The sequence below is a fragment of the Macaca nemestrina genome, chromosome 2 (assembly GCF_043159975.1).
Source record: "Macaca nemestrina isolate mMacNem1 chromosome 2, mMacNem.hap1, whole genome shotgun sequence".
NCBI lineage: Eukaryota > Metazoa > Chordata > Mammalia > Primates > Cercopithecidae > Macaca > Macaca nemestrina.
The window spans coordinates 107,016,783-107,041,650 of record NC_092126.1 but is presented as its reverse complement, the minus strand read 5'-3'; the positions used below and the strand labels follow the sequence as shown (position 1 = coordinate 107,041,650).

Here is a 24,868-nt window from a genome sequence, read left to right as displayed (position 1 = left end):
TTATCCCCATTTCATAGATGTAAAAACTGAAGTTCAGAAATGTTAAGCACCAAGTCCAAGGGTATACAGCTAGTAAGTAAGTGACACAAGCAGAGATTTGAGTTTGATTCTGAGCCACTCCAAAGTGCTTTTTTCTCAAATGACTACCTTTCTTAAAATGTCTGAAGAGTTGTCCATTACCTACAGGATAAAGTCTATATTTTCTTGGACCTGCACAAAAGGTACTTTGCAATCCATCCACAGCCTACCTCCATCCCATCTTTTCTTTTATACATTGTACTTTTTCCAGTACCTCATAGCTCCCAAAATTTCACATGATTATGTGTCTCTATGGCTTTGCACAGCCCTTGTAAATTACCCAGTCTCAAGTACTTCTTTATAGCAGCATGAGAATGGACTAATACACAGGCCACTAAAATAAAAGAACTCATGATTTTTAGAGGTTAAAAACAATAAACTATCATTAAGATGAAGCTCTTTTGTTCTTGACCAGACATTAGGTCTATATTTAACCATAAAAATATGAACTAGTACCAACATGAAATTACTTACAACTCAATCTCATCCATTGTCTTAAACGAACATCCCTCAAACCACATCACAATTATTTGCCAGAGAGAATCAGAGGTCAATTGAAAAAAAAATTACAGTGAAATGAAGTATAATCTACTATTGCTCCAACTGATATCACAGACAAATTGGGGCAAAGAAAACACAAATACATTCTTTGCATTTAAAAAGGATGCTTTTTTTAAGAAACAACATTCAAGAAATAATTCAGACACTGAATACCTACTATGTACAAAGCACCAGAGTTTAAAAAGTTACATACCAGCCTGTAATGGAAGAATCATGCCTACCTCCATCAACTTACCACTTACCACAAAACCAGCTTTCAAACAATGGGACTGTCTGTCCATGGATTTCCCTCCTAGTGACCAGCTCAACTCAGAGAAGGGGCAAAACATGTTTTCATGTTTGTAAGCTTACATTACATTTTATACTAAAAAATTACATCTTCAACCATAAGAAGAGGCACCAACTCTTTTCAGGTTTTTAAAGAAGCATCTTCATCAAAACAGGTGATTTTTTTAAAGTGGGTTTTTTTCTAACAGAAAAATATATATTTAACAAAACATAGCAAGATATTCTCACCCTTAATGGAATTGTAAAGACAGCACTCTTCCCCTAAGCCCTGATGTTTCTGTCCAGTTTTACTTTAACCAGATGGTTAAATGTTTTACAGAAACTATCCTCTCCTTCTTTGAGACACTCTACAGGATTAAGTGTTATACATATAATAGGCTCCAAGGAACACATCCAATGAGTAAAAAGCAAGGGCCTATCTTTTCCATCCTTTAGTTGATTCCTGTTTGTTCAAAGGTCCCATACCTTACCTTGCAACCTCTATTGCTTCAACCCTCTAAAACTTACCCATCCAACTCTACCTCCTGTCTTTGGGGTAAAGTAATCTCACCTTCAAAGAGACCCTTTGCCCCCTCCCCAGTGGAATCCTATGTCATTCAGTGTTGTTCAGCATTCCTAGGTTTAAATATATAGAAGACTGGAACTAAGGACACAGGACTGAAGCTTGTCAGATATCCTGCCATTCTTCTGAGGTCACAAAATTCAAGGTAACAACTAAATTCACATAGACCACCTATAAAACAGTAAACTAGATTCAATGCCTTTTTCTCATAGCTTTGGAAAATAAATAGAAAAGCAAAACCTAACTTCTCTATTTTATTTAAGGAGATAAGCAATAAACACTATCATCCATCACTGAGGCCTAAATTCAACAGTGACCAAAGTGTCAACTATAATACAAAGAAAAGCCATTCACCACAGGAACTATAGCTTTCTAATAGTAAGCATCTATGACATGGGGAAAGCTTACCAATGCAAGCCAAAAAGTTTTCTACACAGCCCCATCAGTTGGGCACTTACCTTATTAGCAAGGCAAAGGATACAAGGCCTAAAGCATCTATCTAATCACAGAAACAAAAACAAAACAAAACAAAAAAGGATCCTTGTTTTATAACCATTGTAGTGTAAACTGAGAATCTTTTTAGTGAGCAGACTTTTGAGTAAGAAAAGTTATAAAAGATCACATCAGAGGTGACAATTCTAAGGAAAGCCAAGTAAGATGTGCTTAACATATTTTAATAGAGTATATTTTACCTAAGAATCTGACTTTAAGTGTCCTGAGTGAGAGACAGACAGCACTCTTTCCATTAACTTTTTACCTAATCTGTTAAAAAAAAAATTACATTGTACTTATACCCTATACCACCAACACTTAAGTTTCCTGGTAATCTCTGTTTTGTTCTTTAACATATCTGACTATCTATACTATTACCAAACCTGAATTGCACAATCTATAAATATTATGAAACAGTGAAAGAGGTTTCAAAGATTCTGAAGAAAATATGCAGAAATCTGGCCAGTTTCCACACACTCTTGGCCACTTAAATAACATTTCTAATTAGGTTATAAGTAAAGAGGATTTCATTAAAATTTTGTTTAAAATGGCCTCCATTCCTATTCTAGTACAGTTGAGAGAGAAAAATCATATAAACTTCTTATTGCTCTTGATAAACTAACCTAAGCACAGTATTCTATCTCATTTAAAGAAACCATGAGGCTTTGATTTTTATTATAAATATCCAAATTAATTACAGGTATGAATATATATATTTATTTATATTTACACTTATATTTATCTGAGATACTTCCTCAACCAATGACTAAAAACTTCCAAATTGGAAACTGTAACACCTGGGTAAATAAAGACCTTTCTTGGGAATTTACTTTTTAAATTCTATTCTTGGGAAGGAGAAAAAGAAAAGAAAAAAGAGGTCTTTGGGAGGTTGAGGTGGGAGGATTGCTTGAGCTCAGTCAGGAGGTCAAGACCAGCCGCCTGGCACATGCTTGTAGTCCCAGCAACCTGGAGGGGGAATACGGGGGCTGGAGGGCAAGTTGCTGAGATGGCAGGATTGCTTGAGCCCAGGAGGTTGAGGCTGCAGTGAGCCATGATTGTGTCATTGCACTCCAGCCTGGGCGACAGAGCAAGAACTTGTCTCCAAAAAAAAAAAAAAAAAAAAAAAAGAATATGGTCTCATACAGCTACAATTTAAGTGACTAACATGCCATTTTATTTTGGATAAATGATACTTCAGTGATTCAAATTATCAACGACAACCCAGGCCCTCTAATATATGTTAACACACTAATTAATATTCTTTTAACTGCCCCCCCCCCCCACCGATTTCTAACCTGTAACTTTTAAAGACACAGAGTGGTAGTATAAGTGTTTTAGACAAGTCATGTGCTGGTAACACTTATCTCCCCATTGTTTCCTACCTTCCTTCACACAGTAAACAAACCATTTTAGAGTCACTTATATGACCTCATTATCAAACACACTTGAAGAAGCCTCATGTGTAGTCTGCTTAACAAGTGAGTTACATTTCTTTGCATCAGTTCTAAAATAAGTTCATTCACTAGATAATAAAGAGAAAAAAACTAAAAATCCTAGGTCTCAAACTGAACAATCAGTTTTAATGAATCATCTCACCACATGATTTTTTTTTTAATAACTCACAATCAGGAGTGGGCATTACAGAACCATGAGATTAGACTAAAAACCTAACAATTCGTCAAGGCAATGTTTAAGCCAATATAATGTTTCAAGAGGAAGAACTGAGCTTTTTATATCGTTTAGGAGCAGGAAGGTAAAAATAAGATCATGGTCTGGACATGTTAAATTTGAGGAATCAGTCACCAACATCTGACAATTGGAAACATTACCAGAGTACAGAAGAGGACTCCAGAAAGAAAATGAGATCTGAGTCATCTCCACAGACGAGATAGTTCAAGGAGTTTAAGTAAACAAGACAAAAAATAAAAACAAGGGTGATGACAGATTCCTGGAAAATGACTACATTTAGAGAATGAAAAAAAAAGGGAGAAATGAATAAAAGTATTGTTGCTCTCAGGTAAGATAAAAGGCAAAATGTCATTAAGACCTAGAATGTCTAATAAGAGTTTCAAATAGTAGTAGCTATCATTACAGTAACAAACACCAAAAAGGACCCAAGAAGAAGTACTGAAAAAACTAGAAGGCCATTGGGATGCGGCAGTGAAAAGTTCTGTGATTTTTAAGATGTCAGGTGGCAAAGGTTTGGGAAGGAGAGAAGGCAGCAGAAAGGCACATATCTTGCCAGTTTTTAAAAAGATTAGATAGAGAAATCCACTCTCCTATCTCCAAGGCAAAGACCTATATTCACAGTCTAATGTAAACCCAGAGGGGAGCTAGCAAACAGACTGAAGCAGGGAGGGGAGAGAAAAATCCCTTATTTATACTTTATTTATAGCATTTGATGATTTCCATGGCGTAAATACTCCCACCATGGCCAATTTCAAGCTGCCAACGGTTGGCAAAATTCCTGAAAATTTAGCAATGGCTTGCTGGTACAAATCAACTCCAGCGCACAACTGCAAATCACCTCTTTTATGGTCTACCCTGCAACTGGGCAATTCTGTGACAGCTTTCCTCTCAACTCAATTGTCACTTAATCATTCTCTAGGATAACTTAAAGCAATTCACAGAAGTCTACTCTACTCTCATCACTTTTAGCTTTCTCAACTGTTCTGCAGCTGAAAGGGGTTGGATGTTGAAAGCAAAATGGATCCCAGTATGCCTGTCTTCACTAAGTGCCACAAAGTAAAGGACAAGAATCATATTCAAAAAGCCATCAGATGACCATTTTATAACTTTCCTTTGTTAATGTCATCTCCCCATCTAAACCTCAAATGTTTTAAGGTTAGGGAACTGTATTCAAAACAAGAGCCAGACATCCCACGAGTCCCAATTCCAGTGACAGGCAGCAGAGATACAGGATAAGCATCTTAGATTAAATCCAGACACCTGAAAGGGTTCCACTCCAGCCCTGCTACTTGCTGGCAGACTGTCAGCAGCCCTTCCAGTGGTAGTTTCAACTGCAAAATGGGAACAATAACATCCAGCACACAGGGTCAACCTTGGACTTCACAGGATCACTTCTAGGGATAGTCCCTAGACACCGCTAAAGCATATTGCCAAGAATACCAGGGAAGCCCACTTCTGTCTAGAAACTGGCTAATCAGCTGCTAAGGATTTTTAAATCATCTACTTCCAATGACCTCCAACCATCACTCCAAGCCATAAAACCCTTTCACGATTGTGTCCTGGACTTCCAGGTCCCACTACATCAAAACCAAAGAGTCCACCTGAAAGTAGTGTCAAGAGTCAAAAATGTTGTGACAAATCAGATGAGAACACAACCTACCAATCAGGTTCCTACTTGCGTCCACATAACATTCAACATTTCACCTCAATGCAACGAGGAAGTTCATCAACAAACCTCAACAAATAAACAAAACTCAAGAGAATAACTTCGTTTCTAATATTTCACAATTTTTCCCCATGACATCTTTCCAAATATCCCTGTCTTCATGGTACTCCATATTCTATCATTTAGGTTATGCTTCCTAGGCAAATTTCTCCAGAGGTCTGAAGTAGAACCGATGTCAAAAAATTAAATATATATGGGGGAAGTTTACTTTCCAATATAAATGACAGGTCTTGAGAAACAAGGCAATAATCTCCATAACAATTATTCCACTCATTAACTACTATTCTTCTACTAACAAATGCAAGAAGTCATTTAGGTGTAGAAAGGAATAAACTCACTACACCTGTATATCAAAAAGTTTCAGACTAGACATCTGCCCTCCAACTTCCAGTTTCCTATACATTATGTGTGTTCTTCTCAGGCACATGCAACACACACTTCGCCAGTAAAACCAGAATAATCCCAGAAGCGCAAACAAATAAGGGACAGTGGAGCTTGCAATCCAAAGACCTTTATTCGAAAGATGAATTATCACATTTGAACGTGGTATCTCTATTTTAAGGGCTTTCTTTCTATGAAGTATCTGAAACCCACAGCCATACACCCACTTCCCTAACTTCTTCTCCCCTCCCCCCTTCTCGGCACCCCTGCCCTCCCGCCGCTTCCCGGGCGAATTCGGGCCTCTAATACCCCCCCAAGGAAGCGCCGCCCCTTCCCACGGCTACGGGAAAGATCGCCCAGCGGCCGAGGCTGGACAGAGCACAGGTAGTACCTGTAGACGGAAGCCGCGCTGGGAGGCTGACAGAGACACCCGGTCATTTCCCGCGCCTCGCAGTCAGGTGCAGGGTCTGCCCGGCACCGCCCGCCGGCCGCACTGGGACAGGCCGGGTCCCTTGGCAGAGCCCGAGCCGGTGCGGCCGCCGCGGCCAGCTCAGTCGCCGGCCCGCGGGGCGGCTTACACAACAACGGGGCGGACCCTCCGCGCGGGGTCAAGGCAGCCTCCCGGTGCGGCCGGAGTCCGGCTCAGACACCTCGCGGCCCCGGCGCTGAGGGGAGCCTATCCCGAGCAGAGCGGCGCCGGGACGCCTCGGGGCGCCGCGCGGAGTCATGCTGGGGCGAGGAAGCGGCCGGTCATCGCCAGGCGGGCGGCGAGTCCTTGGTGCTGCCCGCTGGGCCCTAACCCGGCCCGCGCGGAGGGTGCGCGCCGGAGACGCATAAAAGCCCCCTGCCCTCTGCCGGCTGCGCTTACCTCTCTTCGGTGTCGGCGGAGTCCACCTCCTCCTCCTCCGCCGCCATAGCCGCCGCCGCGCAAGCGCCGGAACTCGCCTCGAAGCCGGCTGACAGGCCGACTGGGCCGCCCCAGGTCGGCGCTGCACTTAAGGCCGCGCGGGCCGCCCGCGCATGCGTCTTCCGCGCCCTAGCACGGCCTGGCGGCGCGCCCGCGTTTGCGCGTGCCCGGCCTTGCCTCCGCCATCCCCAGTCAGCGCGCACGCGTTCTCCCGCCCGACGCCCCCGGGTGTGAGTGCGGGGCCGGACAGTCAGCCCAGAAGAACTGGTGAGACTCACCCGACTGAGTTAGGTGATAGCTAATTTGAATAATGACTGTATTCATGCATCATCCTGTCAGTGTTGGCTGTCAGGTGGCACCTTGGGGGCGGAGGTGCGTCCAGTCCTGGAAGAGCCTAGCTAGTGTCCGATAGATGGTGCAGTGGCGAATGAAATGCCGTAATCGAGGTGCTGTGTGGCCTCCCGGGCCTCCCACCAGCCCTTCCCCGCGGGTTGAGGGGCCGGGGGGAGAGAGCGACTCACAGGAGCCTTCAGTCAGTTGAGCACTGCTCTAGGTGCTGGTGTTACTGTAGTGTCCCAAACCAGCAATTTCCCTCCCACTCAACCCTCTAGATACCTGGGAGGGTGAAAAGAGTAGGTGTTGGCCGGGCGCGGTGGCTCATGCCTGTAATCCCAGCACTTTGGGCGGCCCAGGCGGGTAGATGACCTGAGGTCGGGAGTTCGAGACCAGCCTGACCAACATGGAGAAACCCTGTGTCTACTAAAAATGTAACATTAGCCAGGCGTGGTGGCGCACGCCTGTAATCCCAGCTACTCGGGAGCCTGAGGCAGGAGAATCGCTTGAACCCGGGAGGCGGAGGTTGCGGTGAGCCGAGATCACGCCACTGCACTCCAGCCTGGGCAACAAGAAGGAAACTCCGTCTCAAAAAAAAAAAAAAAAAAAAAAAAGTCGATGTTTAGGTAGTTAGAGTTATTGAGGGGAAATGACTAACCTAAATAGAAGTATTTCTTGACCTCTTTTCAAGCTTTTTAACCATCAGGTGCAACCTGCTTTTGTAATTCTACCACCCACTACTACTCATTCATTTGTGTTTCATGTGTATCTACTATGGGCTCACTTTGTTCTAGGTGCTTGAAAACAATTGGTTGAAATACGGCTCCTGTTTTAATAGATCCTATGCGAATACATTAACCTTTATTTTAGACTCAGTTCATTGCTCTCCTTCCCTGACTCTCCTCCCTCTTTTTCTCTCCTCTGAGCCCCACTGTAAACGTATCTTTATCGACCATCTAGCTGTCAGATTCTCGGCCTTGCGTAATTGTTACAGCTTTTTAATAAACATTATCGAGTATCTTTCCAACTACACGAGAAAGTCCTCTAGGATAGGAATGGTGTCTTCTGTAATTTAGAGGGGGGAAAGCCACTTATAATCTCTTAGGCATAGTAATAACTAGTAAATTTTTTATTGTGTTTGATCTAATTCATAAAATGTTTTAGGGAAGACCAGAACATATAAAAAACATTTTTATAGGAATTCCTGGTTGTTTTATGAAAGGGCCATATATGCAAAGTGACCTCCAAATGCAGAAGGAGCTGAGAAACTAAAGAATGAAGCAGACAAATCCAGCTTGTCAGTAAAAGGTGATTTATTAGGGAACTTACGGACAGAAGCATGGTCTTGGACAGCAGCAAGACAGGTAAATCTCTGTGCTGTTACCCTCCCAGACCAAGGTTGTTTTGACTTAAGGGCAGATAGGTAAGTATGTGCTCTGATATAATTTGGATGTTGTCCTCTCTAAATCTCATGTTGAATTGTGACTTCCACAACTCCAGTCTAGGCTGGAGTTAAAGGTGGGGTTTGATGGGTGGTGATTAGATCCTGGGGGTGAATTTTCGTAAACGGTTTGGCACTATCCCCTTAATGCTGTCCTTGCAATACTAAGTTCCTGTGAGATCTGGTCGTTTAAAAGTGTATGGGCCCTACGCCTCACTCTCTTGCTCCTGCTCTAGCCATGTAAGATGCCTGCTCCGGCTTTGCCCTCCACCATGAATAAATGCTCCCTGTGGCCTTCCCAGAAGCCAAGCAGATACCAGCACCTGTCCAGCCTGCAGAACCATGAGCCAATTAAACTTCTTTTCTTTATAAATTACCCAGTCCCAGATATTTCTTGTTTGTTGTTGTTGTTGTTTGTTTTTTTGTTTGTGTTTTTTTTTTTTTTTTCTAAGACGGAGTTTTGTTCTGTTGCCCAGGCTGGAGTGCAGTGGTGTGATCTTGGCTCACTGCAACCTCCACCTCCCGAGTTCAAGCAATTCTCCTGCCTCAGCCTCCTGAGTCACTGGGATTACAGGTGCCTGCCGCCACGCCGGGCTAATTTTTTGTATTTTTAGTAGAGACAGGGTTTTACCACGTTGGCCAGGCTGGTCTTGAACTCGTGACCTCAAATGATCCTTCCTCCTCTGCCTCCCAAAGTGGTGGGATTACAGCTGTGAGCCACCGTACCCAATCGTATTTCTTTATAACAATGTAAGAACAGCTGTCACATGCTCTTATAAAAGGAAAATAGATAAAGTAGAAAACTTGGAGGCCTTCCCAAAACTGGGGTTACTCAGAAATCAACATTGTGGATTAGCATCCAAGATGAAGTTACTTTAGCTTCCACAAGAATGTTGTCAGACATTTGTAGTATGTCTGCAGAAACTGATCCCCTACAATCACACCTCTCAGAGTGTTTGTTGAAGACCCTGCTGCCTGGAACACAGTCTAAGCCCAGTGGTACTGAGTCCAGTAATAAAACCCTAGGATTTTGCAGCAACTCCTGCAACACTTTGGTCTTTATGGACCTGGAGCCTGCTGCACAGTCACGAAAAAAGAAAAGAAAGAAAAAAAGAGAGAAAGAGATCATTGATCCAATGCTAGAGTTTATGCAGAAACTGACAAGCAGTGCATAGGACTATAGGACTTCATGATCTTCCTCAACTCTGGGAGTAGCTCTGGCCCAGGCTTCACCTTGCTGCTGATGAAGAGTCATCTTCGACAATGGCAAGAAATCCAAGCTAGAATTGGCCATCCACCTATCCCCTAGGTGTTGCCAGCAATGATGGAACCCTGCAACTCTATCCTGACCACTATGCCACCCTGGAGCCCTTGGACTGTGTCTTCTTGGGAGACAATGGACCAATACATGTCATTGCAACCTATACCCCAAGGGCCCCACATACTTGAACCACAACTTGGACCAGACTTCCTCCATCACTACCTCCCTGAACTTTGGTGGTGCCCTGAAAGCAGACCTCTCAGAGTTTTAAGGCCAGCTTGGTCCCTTACCTCCAAATTAACTCCTTTTTGTGACCTACTAACCAGTTACCTGGTTGAGCAGTGCTTACTTTTGGAGATTGCCGGTACCTGCTTTGTACTCTCCAGTCAGATGGCCAGATATGACACTGAACAAAGCAAGTACAGAGTTTGCTCTGCATGTTCTGCCCCAGGGTTGTAGCCTAAAGACTGAATGCTGCCATTGTCCCACCAAGACCAAGTGTGCCATACTCTTGGTTGATGACTGGTGCCCCACTGGGTTTAATGTTGGCTTTAATTTCCAGCCCTCCAACAGCAGTTCCCCAGGGAAAGTGCTGAGCAATACCACAGCCATCACAGGGGCGCGGGCCTTTATCACAAGCCTGCCAAGCAAGCACTTACAAACCAGAATGAGGGTGAGGACATGGAGAAGGGGATGTTTTATGAGGGCTTCAGTGGCCTGGCTGCTTTGTAAATATTTTTTGGTTTTGGTAGAGACAGGTCTCACTGTGTTTCCCAGGCTGGTCTCAAACTCCTGGCCTCCCAGAATGCTGGGATTTTACAGGCATAAGCCACCATGTCCAGCCTGTAAATATTTATAAAGAAATGCTGTAATAAAACATACTGAGAAAGCAAATGTGGCAGGGAGATAAGAAGGACACAGGATGATAAGGGAAAGTAGTAGCTGGGTCAAGGGAAGGGCCTGAAAATCAGCTGTAGTGACTTCTCAAAAAAAAAAAAAAAAATCACATGACTTTAGGGCTTCTTGGACTCTAATCTGCATGCAGACTTCCTGTGGATCATGTTAAATTGTAGATTCTGACTCTGTTGGTCTGTGGTAGAGCCTGAGATCTCTATTTCTAACTAGCTCCTAGTTACGCCTGTGTTCCTACTGCCAATCAGCAGACTACCCTTTACGTAATGAGCTCTGGAGCAGCCCTGTCCGCTAGAACATTCTGTAATGATGGAGATGTTCTAGACCCACACTCTTGATACAGTAGCCATTAGCTACATGTGGTTGTGAGCATCTGAAATTTGGCTAGTGTGACTGAATTTTGAATTTTAATTAAAATTTAGAAGTCGTACGTGGCTAGTAGCTACCATAGTGGACAGCAAGGTTTACATCTTAATCCTCATCTATAAAAATGAGAGTTTGGGCTGGGTGCAGAGACTCATGCCTGTCATCCTAGCAGTTTGGGAGGCCAAGATGGATGTATCGCTTGAGCCCAGGAGTTCGAGACCAGCCTGGGCAACATGGCAAGACCCCATCTCTACTAAAAGTAAAAAAATTAGCTGGGTGTAATGGCATGTGCCTTTGGCCCCAGCTACTTGGGAGGCTGAGGTGGGAGGATCCTTTGAGCCCAGGGAGGGCAAGGCTGCAGTGAGCTGTGATCATGTCACTGTACCCCAGGCTGGATAACAGAGTGAGACCCTGTCTCCAAAAAAAAAAAAAGAGAGAGAGTTTGAGACTAGATAATTCCTGAAGTCCCTTCTAGTATTCTGTGGTTCCAAGTTGTTTTTAAGATGTGTATGGGGTGGGGTAGGGTCGGGGGAGAATTGACAGATATTAAAGTCTAGAGTAAGGCATGAGGAATTGAGACCTCCACATAGTTGAATGGAGGAATGAGGAAGAGGAGCATGGTGCCCTGGGGGCTAGATTCTAGAACTCAGTGGTAGAGCTGCCCTCCAGAGACAAGAGATTCTGATTAACTAATAAGCATTAATTGAACTCTCAGAACCAGAATAAAAGACCTTCTTGAGTGGGACACAAATGCCAGGCCATAAAGAAAAAGAGTGATTAACCACATCAAAATCTAAGACATCGTGTGAAAAAACGCACAATAAAACTGCAAAATATGGAACAGATTAGAAATCTATTTGAACATGTTAAGAAACCAAGGCTTTAATATCTTCGATATATTTTAAAAAATAGAAAGTAGATGAAAAAAGCCTTCTCAGAGGAGAAAACCCTAAAGCCATAAACAGCTACAAGATGCTGAGACTCATCAGTGATCAATTTACACATCGATATAAAAGGCTGATGCTGCTAAATATTGGCAAGGCCATGGATCAGTGGGGAATGTCCCTACCTATTTGGTGGAAGTGCAAATTGGCACAGCCATTTGGAAAGCAGTTTGGGAGATCTGTTTTAAAATGTAAAATCAATGTACTCTGTCGTCCAGGAATTTAACTTCTGGGGGTCTGACCTTTCTCATGTGCACATAGAGACACATCAAAGGATGTTTGCTTCAGTAGTCTAATAGCAAAAAAAAAAAAAAAAAAAGAAAAATTAATAAGAATGCCTATGATTAAATAAATTCTGGTACCTCCGTAATGTGGAATACTATGGCAGCAATTAAGATAAATGAGGTAGATCTATATGCACTAATATGGAAGTACTCCAGAGCATATTGATATGTGGAAAAAGCAAAATCCATGAAATATCCAAAAGTTGGTTCCTTGAGATTAATAAAATTGATAAATGCCTGGATAGCTGATAAGAAGAAAAAGAAAAAGTACAAATTAACAGTATCAGAAATGGAAAAGAAGATGTCACTAGAGATCTTATCAATATATTCAAAAGATAGTAAGGCAATACTACAAATAGCTTTATGCCAATAAATTTGACAACTTAGATAAACAAAATCTTTAGAAAGCATAACTTACTAAAACTGATAAGATGAAATAGAAAATCCGAGTAGCTCAATATCCCTTTTTTTAATTGAATGTGTAATTATTTATTTATTTTAATTATTTATTTATTTGTTTATTTTTATTTTTTTTTTTTGGAGACAGAGTCTCGCTCTGTCACCCAGGCTGGAGTGCAGTGGCACTACCTCAGCTCACTGCAAGCTCTGCCTCCCGGGTTCACACCATTTTCCTGCCTCAGCCTCCCGAGTAGCTGGGACTACAGGGGCCCGCCACCACAGCCAGCTAACTTTTTGTATTTTTAGTAGACACAGAGTTTCACCATGTTAGCCAGGATGGTTTAGATCTCCTGACCTCATGATCTGCCCGCCTTGGCCTCCCAAAGCACTGGGATTACAGGCATGAGCCGCCGCGCCCGGCCAGAATGTGTAATTTTTTAAAAACTTCCCACAAAGAAAAGTATTTTACAAATACAGCCCCCAACTTATGATGGCTCAACTTACAATTTTGTGACTTTGCAATGGTGTGAAAGCAATACACATTCAGTAGAAACCATTCGAATACCCATACAGCCATTCTGTTTTTTACTCACTGCATTATTCCATAAATTGCATGAAATATTTAAGACTTTATTATAAAATAGACCTTGTATTAGATGGTTTTGCATAACAGTAGGCTAATGTAAGAGTTCTGAGGACATTTAAGGTAGGCTAAGCTATGATGTTAGGTAGGTTAGGTGTATTAAATGCACTTTGAACTTAACAGTGTTTTCAACTTACAGTGGGTTTATCAGGAAATAACCCCATGGTAGGTCAAGGCACATCTGTAGTTAATTGATTGGCCCCTCATGGCCCCTCATGTTGATTAGAGTTTATTTTTCCTTCCCTTGAGTCTGAACTTTGTGACTTGTTTTGACCAAAAGCATGTGGCAGAAGTGATGCTGTGTAATTTCCAGTGCTGAAACTTAAGAATCTGTTGCTCCAGAGTTCACCAATTCATCTATTCCCCCTCCTGAGTCAAATACTATGGCAAAAGTCTGACTACCCTGAGACCACCATGCTGTAAGCAAGCCTTGCTAGCCGTGTGGAGAGAGAAGCCATGTGCAGAGCACTGAGGCACCAGACTTGTGAGTGAAGGCTTTGAATTCCCAGCCCACCCACCACCTGAATGCAGCTGAGTGAATGGCCCCAACCAGTATTGTCTGGATTAATGTCTGTCCAGATTAACTTGAATTCCTGACCCACAGAATTGTGAGAAAATAACATGGTGATGGTTTTAAGCCATTATATTTTGAGGTAGTTTGTTAGGTAGCAATAGATCATCAAATCACCTTCACACCATGCATTGATAACTCCTTATCCCACCAATGTGTAATGCCACCATTTCATCTGCTAAATTAAGTGGTTAATTTAATTCAAGATTTTTTTCACAAAGTCTTTTTTTAAACTATTTATGTTGAGATAACTGCAGATTCACATGCAGTTGTAAGAATAATACAGAAAGCTCCCATGTACCCTTTACCAACTTCTCCTTGTGGTAACATTTTGCAAAATATTACAATGTCACAACCAGAACATTGACACTGAAACAATACATATGTGGAACATTTCCATCACCACAGGATCCCTCTTGTTGCCCTTTTACAGCCATACCCACTTCCCTCCTGCACATACAACCCAACAACTAATCTATTCCTATAATTTTGTCATTCCAAGAAAGTTATCTAAATGGAATCATTATAGAATAGAATATTACTTTAAAAAAAAATTTTTTTTTTTGAGTCAGGGTCTCACTCTGTCTCCCAGGTTGGAGTACAGGTGCAAACCTGGTTCAGTACAGCCTTGATCACCTATGTTAAACAATCCTCCTGGCTTAACCTCCGTGTACCTGGGACAACATGCTTACCACCATGCCTAGCTATTTTTTTTTTTTTTTTTTGGTACATACAGGGTCTCACTTTGTTGCCCAGGCTGGTCTCAAACTCCTGGGCTCAAGTGATCCTCTCACCTCGCCTCCCAAAGTGTTGGGATTACAGGCCTGAGCCACCATACTTGGCCCATATTTAACCTCTTGGGATTGACTTTTCTCTCAGCATAATTATTTGGAGATTAAAATTGTTGCACATATGCCTAGTTCATTCCTTTTTCTTGCAGAGTAGTATTACAAGGTTTAATATACCCATGGTTTGTTTAATCAATTATCTGATGCAGGACATCTGTTTCCAGTTTTCAGCTATTACAAATAAAGCTGCCAGAAACATTCATGTACAGGTTTTTGTGTGATTCCAAGTTTTAATTTCTCTGGGATAAATGTCAAAGAGTACAATTGCTGGGTCATATGATAGTTGCATATTTTGTTTTTTAAAAATCACCAAACTACTTTCCAGAGTCTCTGTACCATATATTCCTACCAGCAAGCTATGATCAACCTAGTTTCTCTACTTCCTTGTCAGCCTTTGGTGTTGTCTCTGTTTTTTATTTTAGCCATTCTGATGGGTGTGTAGTTATGTCCCATTGTGAGTTTAATTTGCATTTCCCTGATGGCTGGTGATGTTGAGCATCTTTTCATGTGATTATTTGCCCTCCGTATATCATTTTTAAAATGAAGTATCCGTTCATATATTTTGCTCATTTTCTAACTGTTCAGTTTTGAGAATTCTTTATATTCTGTAGATACCAGTCCTTTGTCAGGTATGTAGTTTGCAAATACTTCTTGCCATCTGTAGCTTATTTTTTCATCCTCTTCATATGGTGCATACTTTTGCACAGTAAAAGTTTTTAAATTGATAAAATCCCGTTTATTGATTTCTAAAAATGGATTATGCTTTTGCTATTGAGTCTGAGAACTCTTTGCCTAGCTTGAGGTCTTGAGGATCCTAGGTTTCTCCTATGTTTTTTCCTAAAAGTTTTATGATTTTACACATGATGTTTAAATCCATGATTCATTTTGAGTTAATTTTTATGAAAGTGAAATGTTTAGGTCGAGGTTTTGTTTTTGTTTTTGCTTATGGATATCCAATTGTTCCAACACCATATGTTGGAAAAACAATAGTTCTTAAATCATTTTGAATGTATTAGTAGGTAGACTCTTATGCTCTTATTTAGTATGTGAGATGTGTAAAAGATGATCGATATTTTTCAGGTTAAGGAGACTTGTTGCTGTTGACACAGAGATGTGGTGCTCAAATTCCCCTTCAAGGAAGGATTTATTGCCCCAACTGTAGTGGGTATTTTGATGGAACAGTGGAACAGCTTTCAGCTTTTAGTCCCTTCGGGGAACACATCATTATAGAAAGCCATCTCACCAAGGTCATACCTGTCTAGGAAAGGCTCACATCTAATGATGGATGGATGGATAGAGGCAGGGACATAAAAGAACAACCACTCTGACTCAAACTGGGATGATCCTTTTGAGCCATTTCTGCTCCAGAACTCCCTGTGCTAGAGTCTGTCAAACCTACATCACAGTTCAACTTCCCCTTTATCCAATCCCTCTTTCTCCCTTCCTTCCCACAGGTGTTGATTGCAAGAGCACTCCTGAACATTAAACTCTGTCTCAGAGACTGCTTCTTAGAGAGCCCAAACTGTGACATTTGTTTTCATTTCTGTTTAATGCTAAGCATGAAATATGTCTTAAGTGTTGAGAATGGTGAGGTCATAACTTGTTGGTTTTTATACTATGATTATAGGAGGCAGTCACCTCAGGAAAACTTTCATCAAAAAGTCTACACTCCTGTGGCCAGGCATGGTGAAGTGTGCCTGTAATCTCAGTTACTTGGGAGACGGAGGCAGGAAGAATACTTGAGGCTAGGAGTTTCAGACCAGCCTGTACAAAATAGTGAGACCTCATCTCTACAAAAAAAATAAAAATAAGTAAACAATTAGCTGTGTATGGTGATGCATGCCTATAGTCCCAGCTACTCTGGAGGATAAGGAGAGAAGATCACTTGAGCCCAGAAGTTCAACATTACAGTAAGCTATGATTATGCCACTGCTTTCCAGCCTAGGTGACAGAGGGAAATTCCATGACTAAAAATGCATGGGTGAATATCCCACACATGAAGTACAGCAGGGCTAAATCTTCCCATTAACATGTGATCAAAAATTAGTCGTGACCCTTGAAATAAACCCCAAGCTTATACCAGCTCCCATTCTGATGTCCTTCATATACTTTTCTGAAAGTATGTGACATTTCTGACTTATTAAATCGAGAAGGAAGTCATAGAACAGGTTTTTATCTGATTGTGCAATTTCAAGTTCCAGTGTCATTGAGGGTAGGGGTAGAGAAAAAAGAAGAAAGGAAGATCCCAGAGGAACTACCATTCAATTTCCAGTCATGTTCACCAGCCCCAGGAAATTTAAAGTTGCGATGATTTGGGGAGAGAATTTTAATAGTGTTCTTTTCCTCCGCCTTCTATTTCATTTAATACAATAAAGAGCCCTGAATTTTTATTTTCAGTAGAATCAGTGTTTTTTTAAAAATATCTTTTTCCAGCCTATTTCAGATCTTTGAACTTTCATTTTTTTTCTGGTTGTTTTTTCCTGATAAATCCATGCCAAAATAATAGGCATCCCCATAAATCAGGAAAAGCATTGCCCTCCAAAATATTGACATTGAAAATGTCAGTTGCCTTTCTGTATTTGAGTTTCCAAGAGCAAAATCCATCTATTGTCGTTATTTATGCCACTGAACATTTGTAGCAGGGTCAGGTTTATACAGAAGCAGAAAAAAAGTGTTCATACCCGTAATTCCCTCTGACATTAATGTTGCCTGTTTATTCTCCTCCATCCCATTTTGAAAATGCATCCTTCAGTTGAATACAGCGTACTGAATATCCATTCTGTTTAGTCTGCACTTGTGGCAGAAAACAAACACCAATTGGCATCTTGGCTCTATTACATTTTCTGACAAGTGGGAACTAATCTGTTTGTGATGCAATAAATACTTGGTTCTAAGTCATTCAGCAAATTGGCTTATTTAGCCTTAGCTCTGCAGGGATGCATAGAGGGAAGAATTTTCACCCTTCATTGATTCCACACTGAAATAAGTTATAATTGTCTATGCACACAGCTGGAGGAACTTTATGATGGTGTAAGTGAATGAGCAGTTAGTGAAAATACTCTTCTAAGTCAGTGCAAAACTAGTAATGATCTTACTGTTTACCTACGTGGCTAGAGCAGACTTTTTTCTGTTCATGAGAGCTGATTGTCAAATATTCAGGAATTTCATGACCTGGATATTAAACCTTGGAACTTTGAAATTGGAAGTATTTATACCACAGAAATTGTCAATCACTTCAAATCAGGGCTTTTTTGTTTTTCTTGAAAGGTGATTTATATATATACCACTGTCTACTTTAAATCAATGTAGAAAAGTTACAAAGGAGATGGCAGGTAAAAAAAAAACAAGGTTTCAAAGGGAAAAGTGAATAACACAAGTAAACTAAAAACACAAAGAAATTGATGACAAAGGTGTAATAATTTTTTAGAAAGGTGCACAGATGGAGATACACGTATTTAAGTATTTGAAAGACAGAGACCTGGTTATTAGACTAAGCAAGTATGATAATGATTTATGAAAGTGCATCTGAAATAAGGTGGTTTTGTTTTTAAATTTTTGAGACAGGGTTTCACTCTGTCACCCAGTCTGGAGTGCAGTGGTGCAATTACAGCTCACTGCAGCCTCGACCTCTCAGGTTGATTGCTCAAGCAATCCTCCCACCTCAGTGTCCCAACTAACTGGGACAGCAGGCATGCACCATGCCCGGTTAATTTACTTATTCTTTTTAATTTTTTTTTGTTGAGACGGGGTCTCACTATGTTGCCCAGGCTGGTCTAGAACTCCTGGGCTCAAGTGATCCTCCCACCTTGGCCTCCCAAAGTGCTGGGATTACAGGTGTGAACCACCACACCCAGCCTGTTTTCTTGTTAGTTGAAGTAGGCAGCACAAATCATAATGATTTTCACAAATCATAATGAACACGCCCACATAAGCACCATCCAGGTAATCAAGCAAACTTTGAAGAGACAAAAAGGTACTCTTTTGTGGAAAGTAATGGATTAGGCATTCCTAGCACGCATGCAACAGGAAAACGACTTGCAGCACCATAACCGATATATTTGAGCTTCAAGAATTTCAGCTGCACAATAAACCCTCCTCTGAATTTTTATTTTATTGGATGCTGCAGATTAGTTTATAAAGACTTTTTAGCTGTGCTGATGAATATATGTAATAGCTAAATTTAGGGCTTTTAAAAAACACTCCTTTGAGATTTGAAGGTGTTGCTTAGCTACTCCTTTTCTTAGTGAAGTCTCTTATTTAATGTAATTTCTTATGCTGCAGGTGGGGGAAGTGGGCTGTTATTGAATATCTTTCTGTCAGGTTTCGTAGCATATGCAGTATACACATTGCTGCTACTTTTGTGTTGTTAACTCCTTAGTCTCCTAAAACTAGACATTTAAACCATCATTTGTATATGTATGTGTGTGCATTCTTTTCTTGGTGGAAAGGTTTATAATTGTGATGATAATACCTGTAGTTATACTAAATTGTTTCATTTTTACTGTAAAAATTTTTTCAGTACCAGACCTTTAAAACAAGAATTATATGGTAGCATGAGATTGTGCTAAATGGTTTTCCAAAATAATTAAACCTTCAGAAGTGAACCCATCCTTTAAGCCTGTGTTTTTTTCCTTGAGTCTCCTAGAGCTTCCAGTTCTCTACACCTGAACCTGGGCATGGACCATTGAAGGATCAACAGAGTCCTTGTCAGCGGTGGCAACTGGTAATATTTTTGTTAGTGTGCTTATCAACTTTGACTGGGATTAGTCCTGTCTTACATGGAGTATAATAATTCCATGAGAATAGAGATGTGGCCTCTAATTCCTTTATAATTCCTAAAAGTACTTAGAACTATGTTATAATCCACACATTGCGGGGACCAAGTAAGCTTTTTTTATTGACCAAATTGTAGCTCAGATTTAAATAACACCTGCAAGGAATTCAAAATTCTACCTAATTAAGCCCATTGATCTTTATGTCATTCTTAATAGTTAATATTATTTCCGTCATATAAATGGGAAATCAGAGAATGGAGAGGTTCTATTACTTACCAACAATTGAGTATATCATATGCCCTAGCATGATGGCAGTGACTATCCCATGAGTTGGTGGTGGCTTGATAAATGCTGTCTCACCACACACTCCCATTGCTTAGGCACATTCCAAGAGTTGTGTTTCTAGCAGTGATAATGGGTTTGCATCTGTTACAGGGCAGTTGAAAGAGTTAGCAGTGTGGCTGTCTATGAAACTGACAAGACTAATTTTGTTGGCTCTAGTATGGAACAGTAACCACTGTGCTACCAGCCATAGATCTACTTCAATGCCAAAATACAAATGTAACCATCCAGTTCCATTGTCAAACCAGCCCATCTAAGTAATGCTGTGACTAGTAAATTAGAACCGACCCCTCAGCTATCAAATACACTTGAACCATTTGGATATAAGAATGTTGAATCCACTCTTTTTGCCCTGTTGCACTTGTCATGAATATTGGATTATAAGGATTACTTTTCACCCTAATTGGAAACTTGGAAATCAACTTCATCCTAGTCATGTAAACATTATGTAAAAATACCACCAAATTCTGATTTTTTAAAAATTAAGGCTCTTAACTATAAATCTCCCAACCTATTATGAAATTAGGAATGATCGTCAGATTTATTTATTTATTATTTTATTTATTTATTTGTTTAAGAAAGAGTCTTGCTCTGTCACCCAGCCTCATCCTCCCATGCTCAAGCAATCCTTCCAACTCATCCTCCTGAGCATCTGGGACTACGGGCATGTGCCACCATGCCTGGCTAATTTACTTATTTATGTATTTATTTGTAGAAATGGGAGCTCACTATGTTGCCCAGGCTTGTTGCAAACTCCTGGGCTCAAGCAATCTTCCTACTTTAGCCTCCCAAAGTGCTGGGATTACAGGTGTGAGCCACCATGGCTGGCCAATCTCCAGATTTAGACCATAGAATTTTATTTAAAAGTAAACTAAAAAGCTGGGCATGGTGGCTCACACCTGTAATCCCAGCACTTTGAGAGGCCAAGGCGAGTAGATCACGAGGTCAGGAGATCCAGACCATCCTGGCCAACATGGTGAAACCCCGTCTCTACTAAAAATACAAAAATTAGCCAGGTGTGGTGGCAGGCACCTGTAGTCCCAGCTACTTGGGAGGCTGAGGCAGGAGAATCACTTGAACTCAGGAGGCAGAGGTTGCAGTGAGCTGAGATCCCGCCACTGCACTCCAGCCTGGGCAACAAGAGCAAAAACTCCATTTCTAAATAAATAAATAAAAACTAAAAAGACTTCTGGTTTCTGGCCCAAAATGTAAAGAGCTTAGAAGTTGCCACTCCATCCAAACATCAAATAAAAAGCTGAATAATCTGAAAAATCAACAACTCTTCTTAGCTCCATCAGAGAAGTGAATTCACAGGGCAAACTGCTGCCCCCATAATTGAAAAAATAGGCAGCAAATACAGAAAACTGCAACTTAACCAGACCAGAAACCTAGGAGCAGAAACCTCTGCAGGAATCAGAGTAGGAAAACCTGAACTGTAATTGACAAATTGCTGGAGACTCAGTGTGAACAATTCTGAGTTTAAAACTCCAGGGAGACCCATTCATGGGGGAGCCTTCACACTTTCTTGAGTTTTACCTCCAGGAATGCTATGAGGTTCTCACAGAGAATATTGGTGACATACTCCCTCATGTCTCCATCAGCAGGGAAAAGGAACCATTTTGCAATACACTGGAGGATTCTGTTCCTTTTAGTAAGGCGTTTCCTCAGGAGAAACTATTTTATCAGAGCCTAATCTCCTGAGGGTTTTCCAGAGACTACTTGACCTGGGGGAAGGGAAATACTCAACTCCAGCCTGCTCCAGCCTTCCAGTCCCACCTAAGGGAGGAAAAAAACTGAGAAGCAATGGTGAAGGTTGCAGTCCAGGGGCATAGACTCATCAAAAGACCAAGACCTAATCATAGGACTATAGAACACTTGTATTAGTTATAAATGTACATTACAAACTCTTGGGCAACAACTAAAATAATGTTTTTAAAGAAGTACAATCGATATGCTTAGAAAGGAGAGAAAATGCAATTATGTAAATGTAATTAATGCTCAATTAAAATGGCAAAAAGCAGAAAAAAGTATGGAATATAAAAATAGGAACAAAGAAAAGAACAACAAATAGAAAACAGTACTAACTATGCTAGATATTAATCTAGGTATATCAATAATGGAGTTAAACATCAATAATCTCTGGAGAACCCAGAAACAAGAATAAATACTTACAGCCAACTGATCTTCAACAAAGCATACAAAAACATAAATTGAGGAAAGGATGCCCTGTTCGATAAACAGTACTGAGAAAATTGGCAAGCCACATGTAGAAGAATGAAACTGGATCCCCATCTATTACCTTATACAAAAATCAACTCAAGATGGATCAAAGACTTAAATCTAAGACCTAAAACAGTAAGAGTTCTAGAAGATAACATCAGAAAAAACTCTTCTAGACATTGGCTTAGGCAAAGAATTCATGACTAAGACCCCCAAAGCAAATGCAACAAAAACAAAAATTTAAAAATGGAACCTAATTAGACTAAAACGCTTCTGCACAGCAAAAGAAATAATCAGCAGAATGAACAGCCCATGGAGTGAGAAAAAATATTCACAAAATTTGTGTCTAACAAAGAACTAATATCTAAGAATCTACAAGAAACTGAAATCAGCAAGAAAAAAAAAATCCCATCAAAAAGTGGGCTAAGACATGAGTAGACAATTCTCAAAAGAAGATATACAAACAGCCAACAAACATATGAAAAAATGCTCAACATCACTAATCATCAGGGAAATGCAAATTAAAACCACAATGAGATACCACCTTACTCCTGCAAGAATGGCCATAACAAAAAAGTCAAAAAACAATAGACATTGGTGTGGATGTGGTGAAAAGGGAACACTTTTACCCTACTGGTGGGAATGTAAATTAGTACAATCACTATGAAAAACAGCATGGAGTTTCCTTAAAGAACTACCTTTTGATCTAGCAATCCCACTACTGGGTATCTATCCAAAGGAAAATAAGTCATTATATAAAAAGATACTTAGACACACATGTTTCTGGTGCCATAATTGGCAACTGTAAAGATGTGGAACCAACCTAAGTACTCATCAACCAATGATGGGATAAAGAAAATGTGGTGTATATATACACCGTGGAATACCACTCAGGCATAAAAAGGAACAAAATAATGTCTTTGGCAGCAACTTGGATAGAGCTGAAGGCCATGATTTTAAGTGAAGTAACTCAGCAGTAGAAAACCAAATATTGTATGTTCTCATTTATAAGTGAGAGCTAAACTGATGCAAAGGCATAAAAATGATACAATGGGCTTTGGGAACTTGGGGTAGGGGGAAGGTGAGGAGTGGGATGAGGGATAAAAGACTACATATTGGGTATGGTGTATACTGCTTAAGTGGCGAGTGCCCTAAAATCTCAGAAATACCACTAGAGAAATTATCTATGTAAGAAAAAACCACCTGTACCCCCAAAGCTATTGAAATACAAGTCAAAAAAATTTAAAAAACAAGTCTAAGTACACCAATTAAATTACATGGATTGGGCCAGGTGCAGTGGCTTATGCCTGTAATCCCAGCACTTCGGGAGGCTGATTTGGGCATATCATGAGGTCAGGAGTCTGAGACCAGCCTGACCAACATGGTGAAATACAAAAATACAAAAACACAAAATACTAAATACTAAAATACTAAAAATACAAAAATTGGCTGGGCGTGGTGGCACACTCCTGTAATCCCAGCTACTCAGGAGGCTGAGGCAGGAGAGTTGTTTGAACCTGGGAGGCAAAGGTTGCAGTGAGCCAAGATTGCCCCACTGCACTCCAGCCTTGGCGACAGAGTGAGACTCTGTCTCAAAAAAAAAAAAAAACCCCGAAAAACCAAGGATTGTATTTTAATGCATGAGGATTAAAAAACAAGAAAGGGTCAAAAAACAAGACCCAACTATATGTTCCCCTCAATAAATCCACTTTAAATATAATTACACATGTAAATTAAAAGTGAGATGGAGATATACCATGCTAACATTAATCAAAAATATACTAAAATTAAAAACTGTATATATTCAAGGTGTACAATGTGATGATTTGCCATTCTGCCAAGCGAAGACACAGCATTCAGTCTTTCCTCCATGTGAGGATGCAGCAAGAAGAGCCACCCAAGAGCTCTCTTAGAAGAAGGGAGCGAGCCCTTAACAGATAGCAAATCTGCTGACACCCTGATCTTAGACTTCCCAGCCCCTAGAACTGTGAGAAATAAATTTCTATTCTTTATAAGTTACCCATCTATTTTACTATAGAAGCAGGAATACTCTGAGACAGAATGGACTGAGAATATTGATAGATATCTATGATTGATTGATAGAGAGAGATATATAGTCTTTCCCACCTTGAGTATCTTGTCAGTGTAATTGTAATCATCTTTATTTGTTGAAAACAAATGACAAGAAAGCAATTATCACTCTAAAGAAAATATATAGAATACTGGCTAAATCCCCAAACAAGAAAAAATTAGGTCTCTTACATTAATTTTTAGCTATTTTAACAACTTACAGAAAACTAATTACTAGATTTAGTTAAAAATTCAATTCCCCAATCCAGAATGAGATACTTCATATTCCATGCAACTGTAATTCTTAATCTCTTCCAGTTGTTTGAATCATCACTATAATTTAGCCTTTATTCAAATGGGAGTTTTTTTTTTCTCTTGAGAGAAAAAAAACAAAGGGACATTAAGTACTTCCTTTTGAATTATTCTTTAATGCTTGAAATAGGTTCTTTAATGCTTTGAAATTTCAAAACCAATATTTGTGCTTTGAATAATATATAAATCAGGGTTTGAATTAAAATCCTTGAAGATATTACAAAAATATAATATTATTTTAAATTTAAATATTCCTTAACATGTAAATGACTTAAAATTACATTAATATATTTGTCGTCATCTGCACGTTCTGTAGCTCCTTTGGAGTTATGAAAAGTATATTGAAAACAAAAACAAATAAATACCTAACATAAAAGTACATGCTGAAACCTCTTTATAATTGTATAATTAAGCACCCCCAAGTTGGGAAATGTAAAATTGAACATTTCATACAACCGTCAGT

The 24,868-nt window shown here is 40.3% G+C and overlaps 1 protein-coding gene and 1 long non-coding RNA gene across 4 annotated transcripts in view; one reads left to right on the top strand and one right to left on the bottom strand.

The window, feature by feature from the left end:
• Window positions 1-6,785, bottom strand: part of LOC105480298 (abhydrolase domain containing 5, lysophosphatidic acid acyltransferase) — a 32,802-nt gene extending 26,017 nt beyond the window's left edge. For 2 of the 3 annotated variants that reach the window (XM_071091523.1, XM_071091525.1), the window contains exon 1: window positions 6,646-6,785. In XM_071091523.1, coding sequence (XP_070947624.1) covers window positions 6,646-6,692 — 47 coding nt within the window. In that variant the 5' untranslated portion in view covers window positions 6,693-6,785. Of the gene's footprint in view, window positions 1-6,168; window positions 6,314-6,645 lie in introns of those variants that run through there. The other variant, XM_071091524.1, reaches the window with a different exon arrangement.
• A 137-nt stretch (window positions 6,786-6,922) lies between these two features.
• Window positions 6,923-20,520, top strand: LOC139361952 (uncharacterized). Its single transcript, XR_011620012.1, has 3 exons — window positions 6,923-17,716; window positions 19,324-19,409; window positions 19,897-20,520. It is a non-coding gene; the product is annotated as an uncharacterized lncRNA (long non-coding RNA).
• Window positions 20,521-24,868: the final 4,348 nt, after the last annotated feature.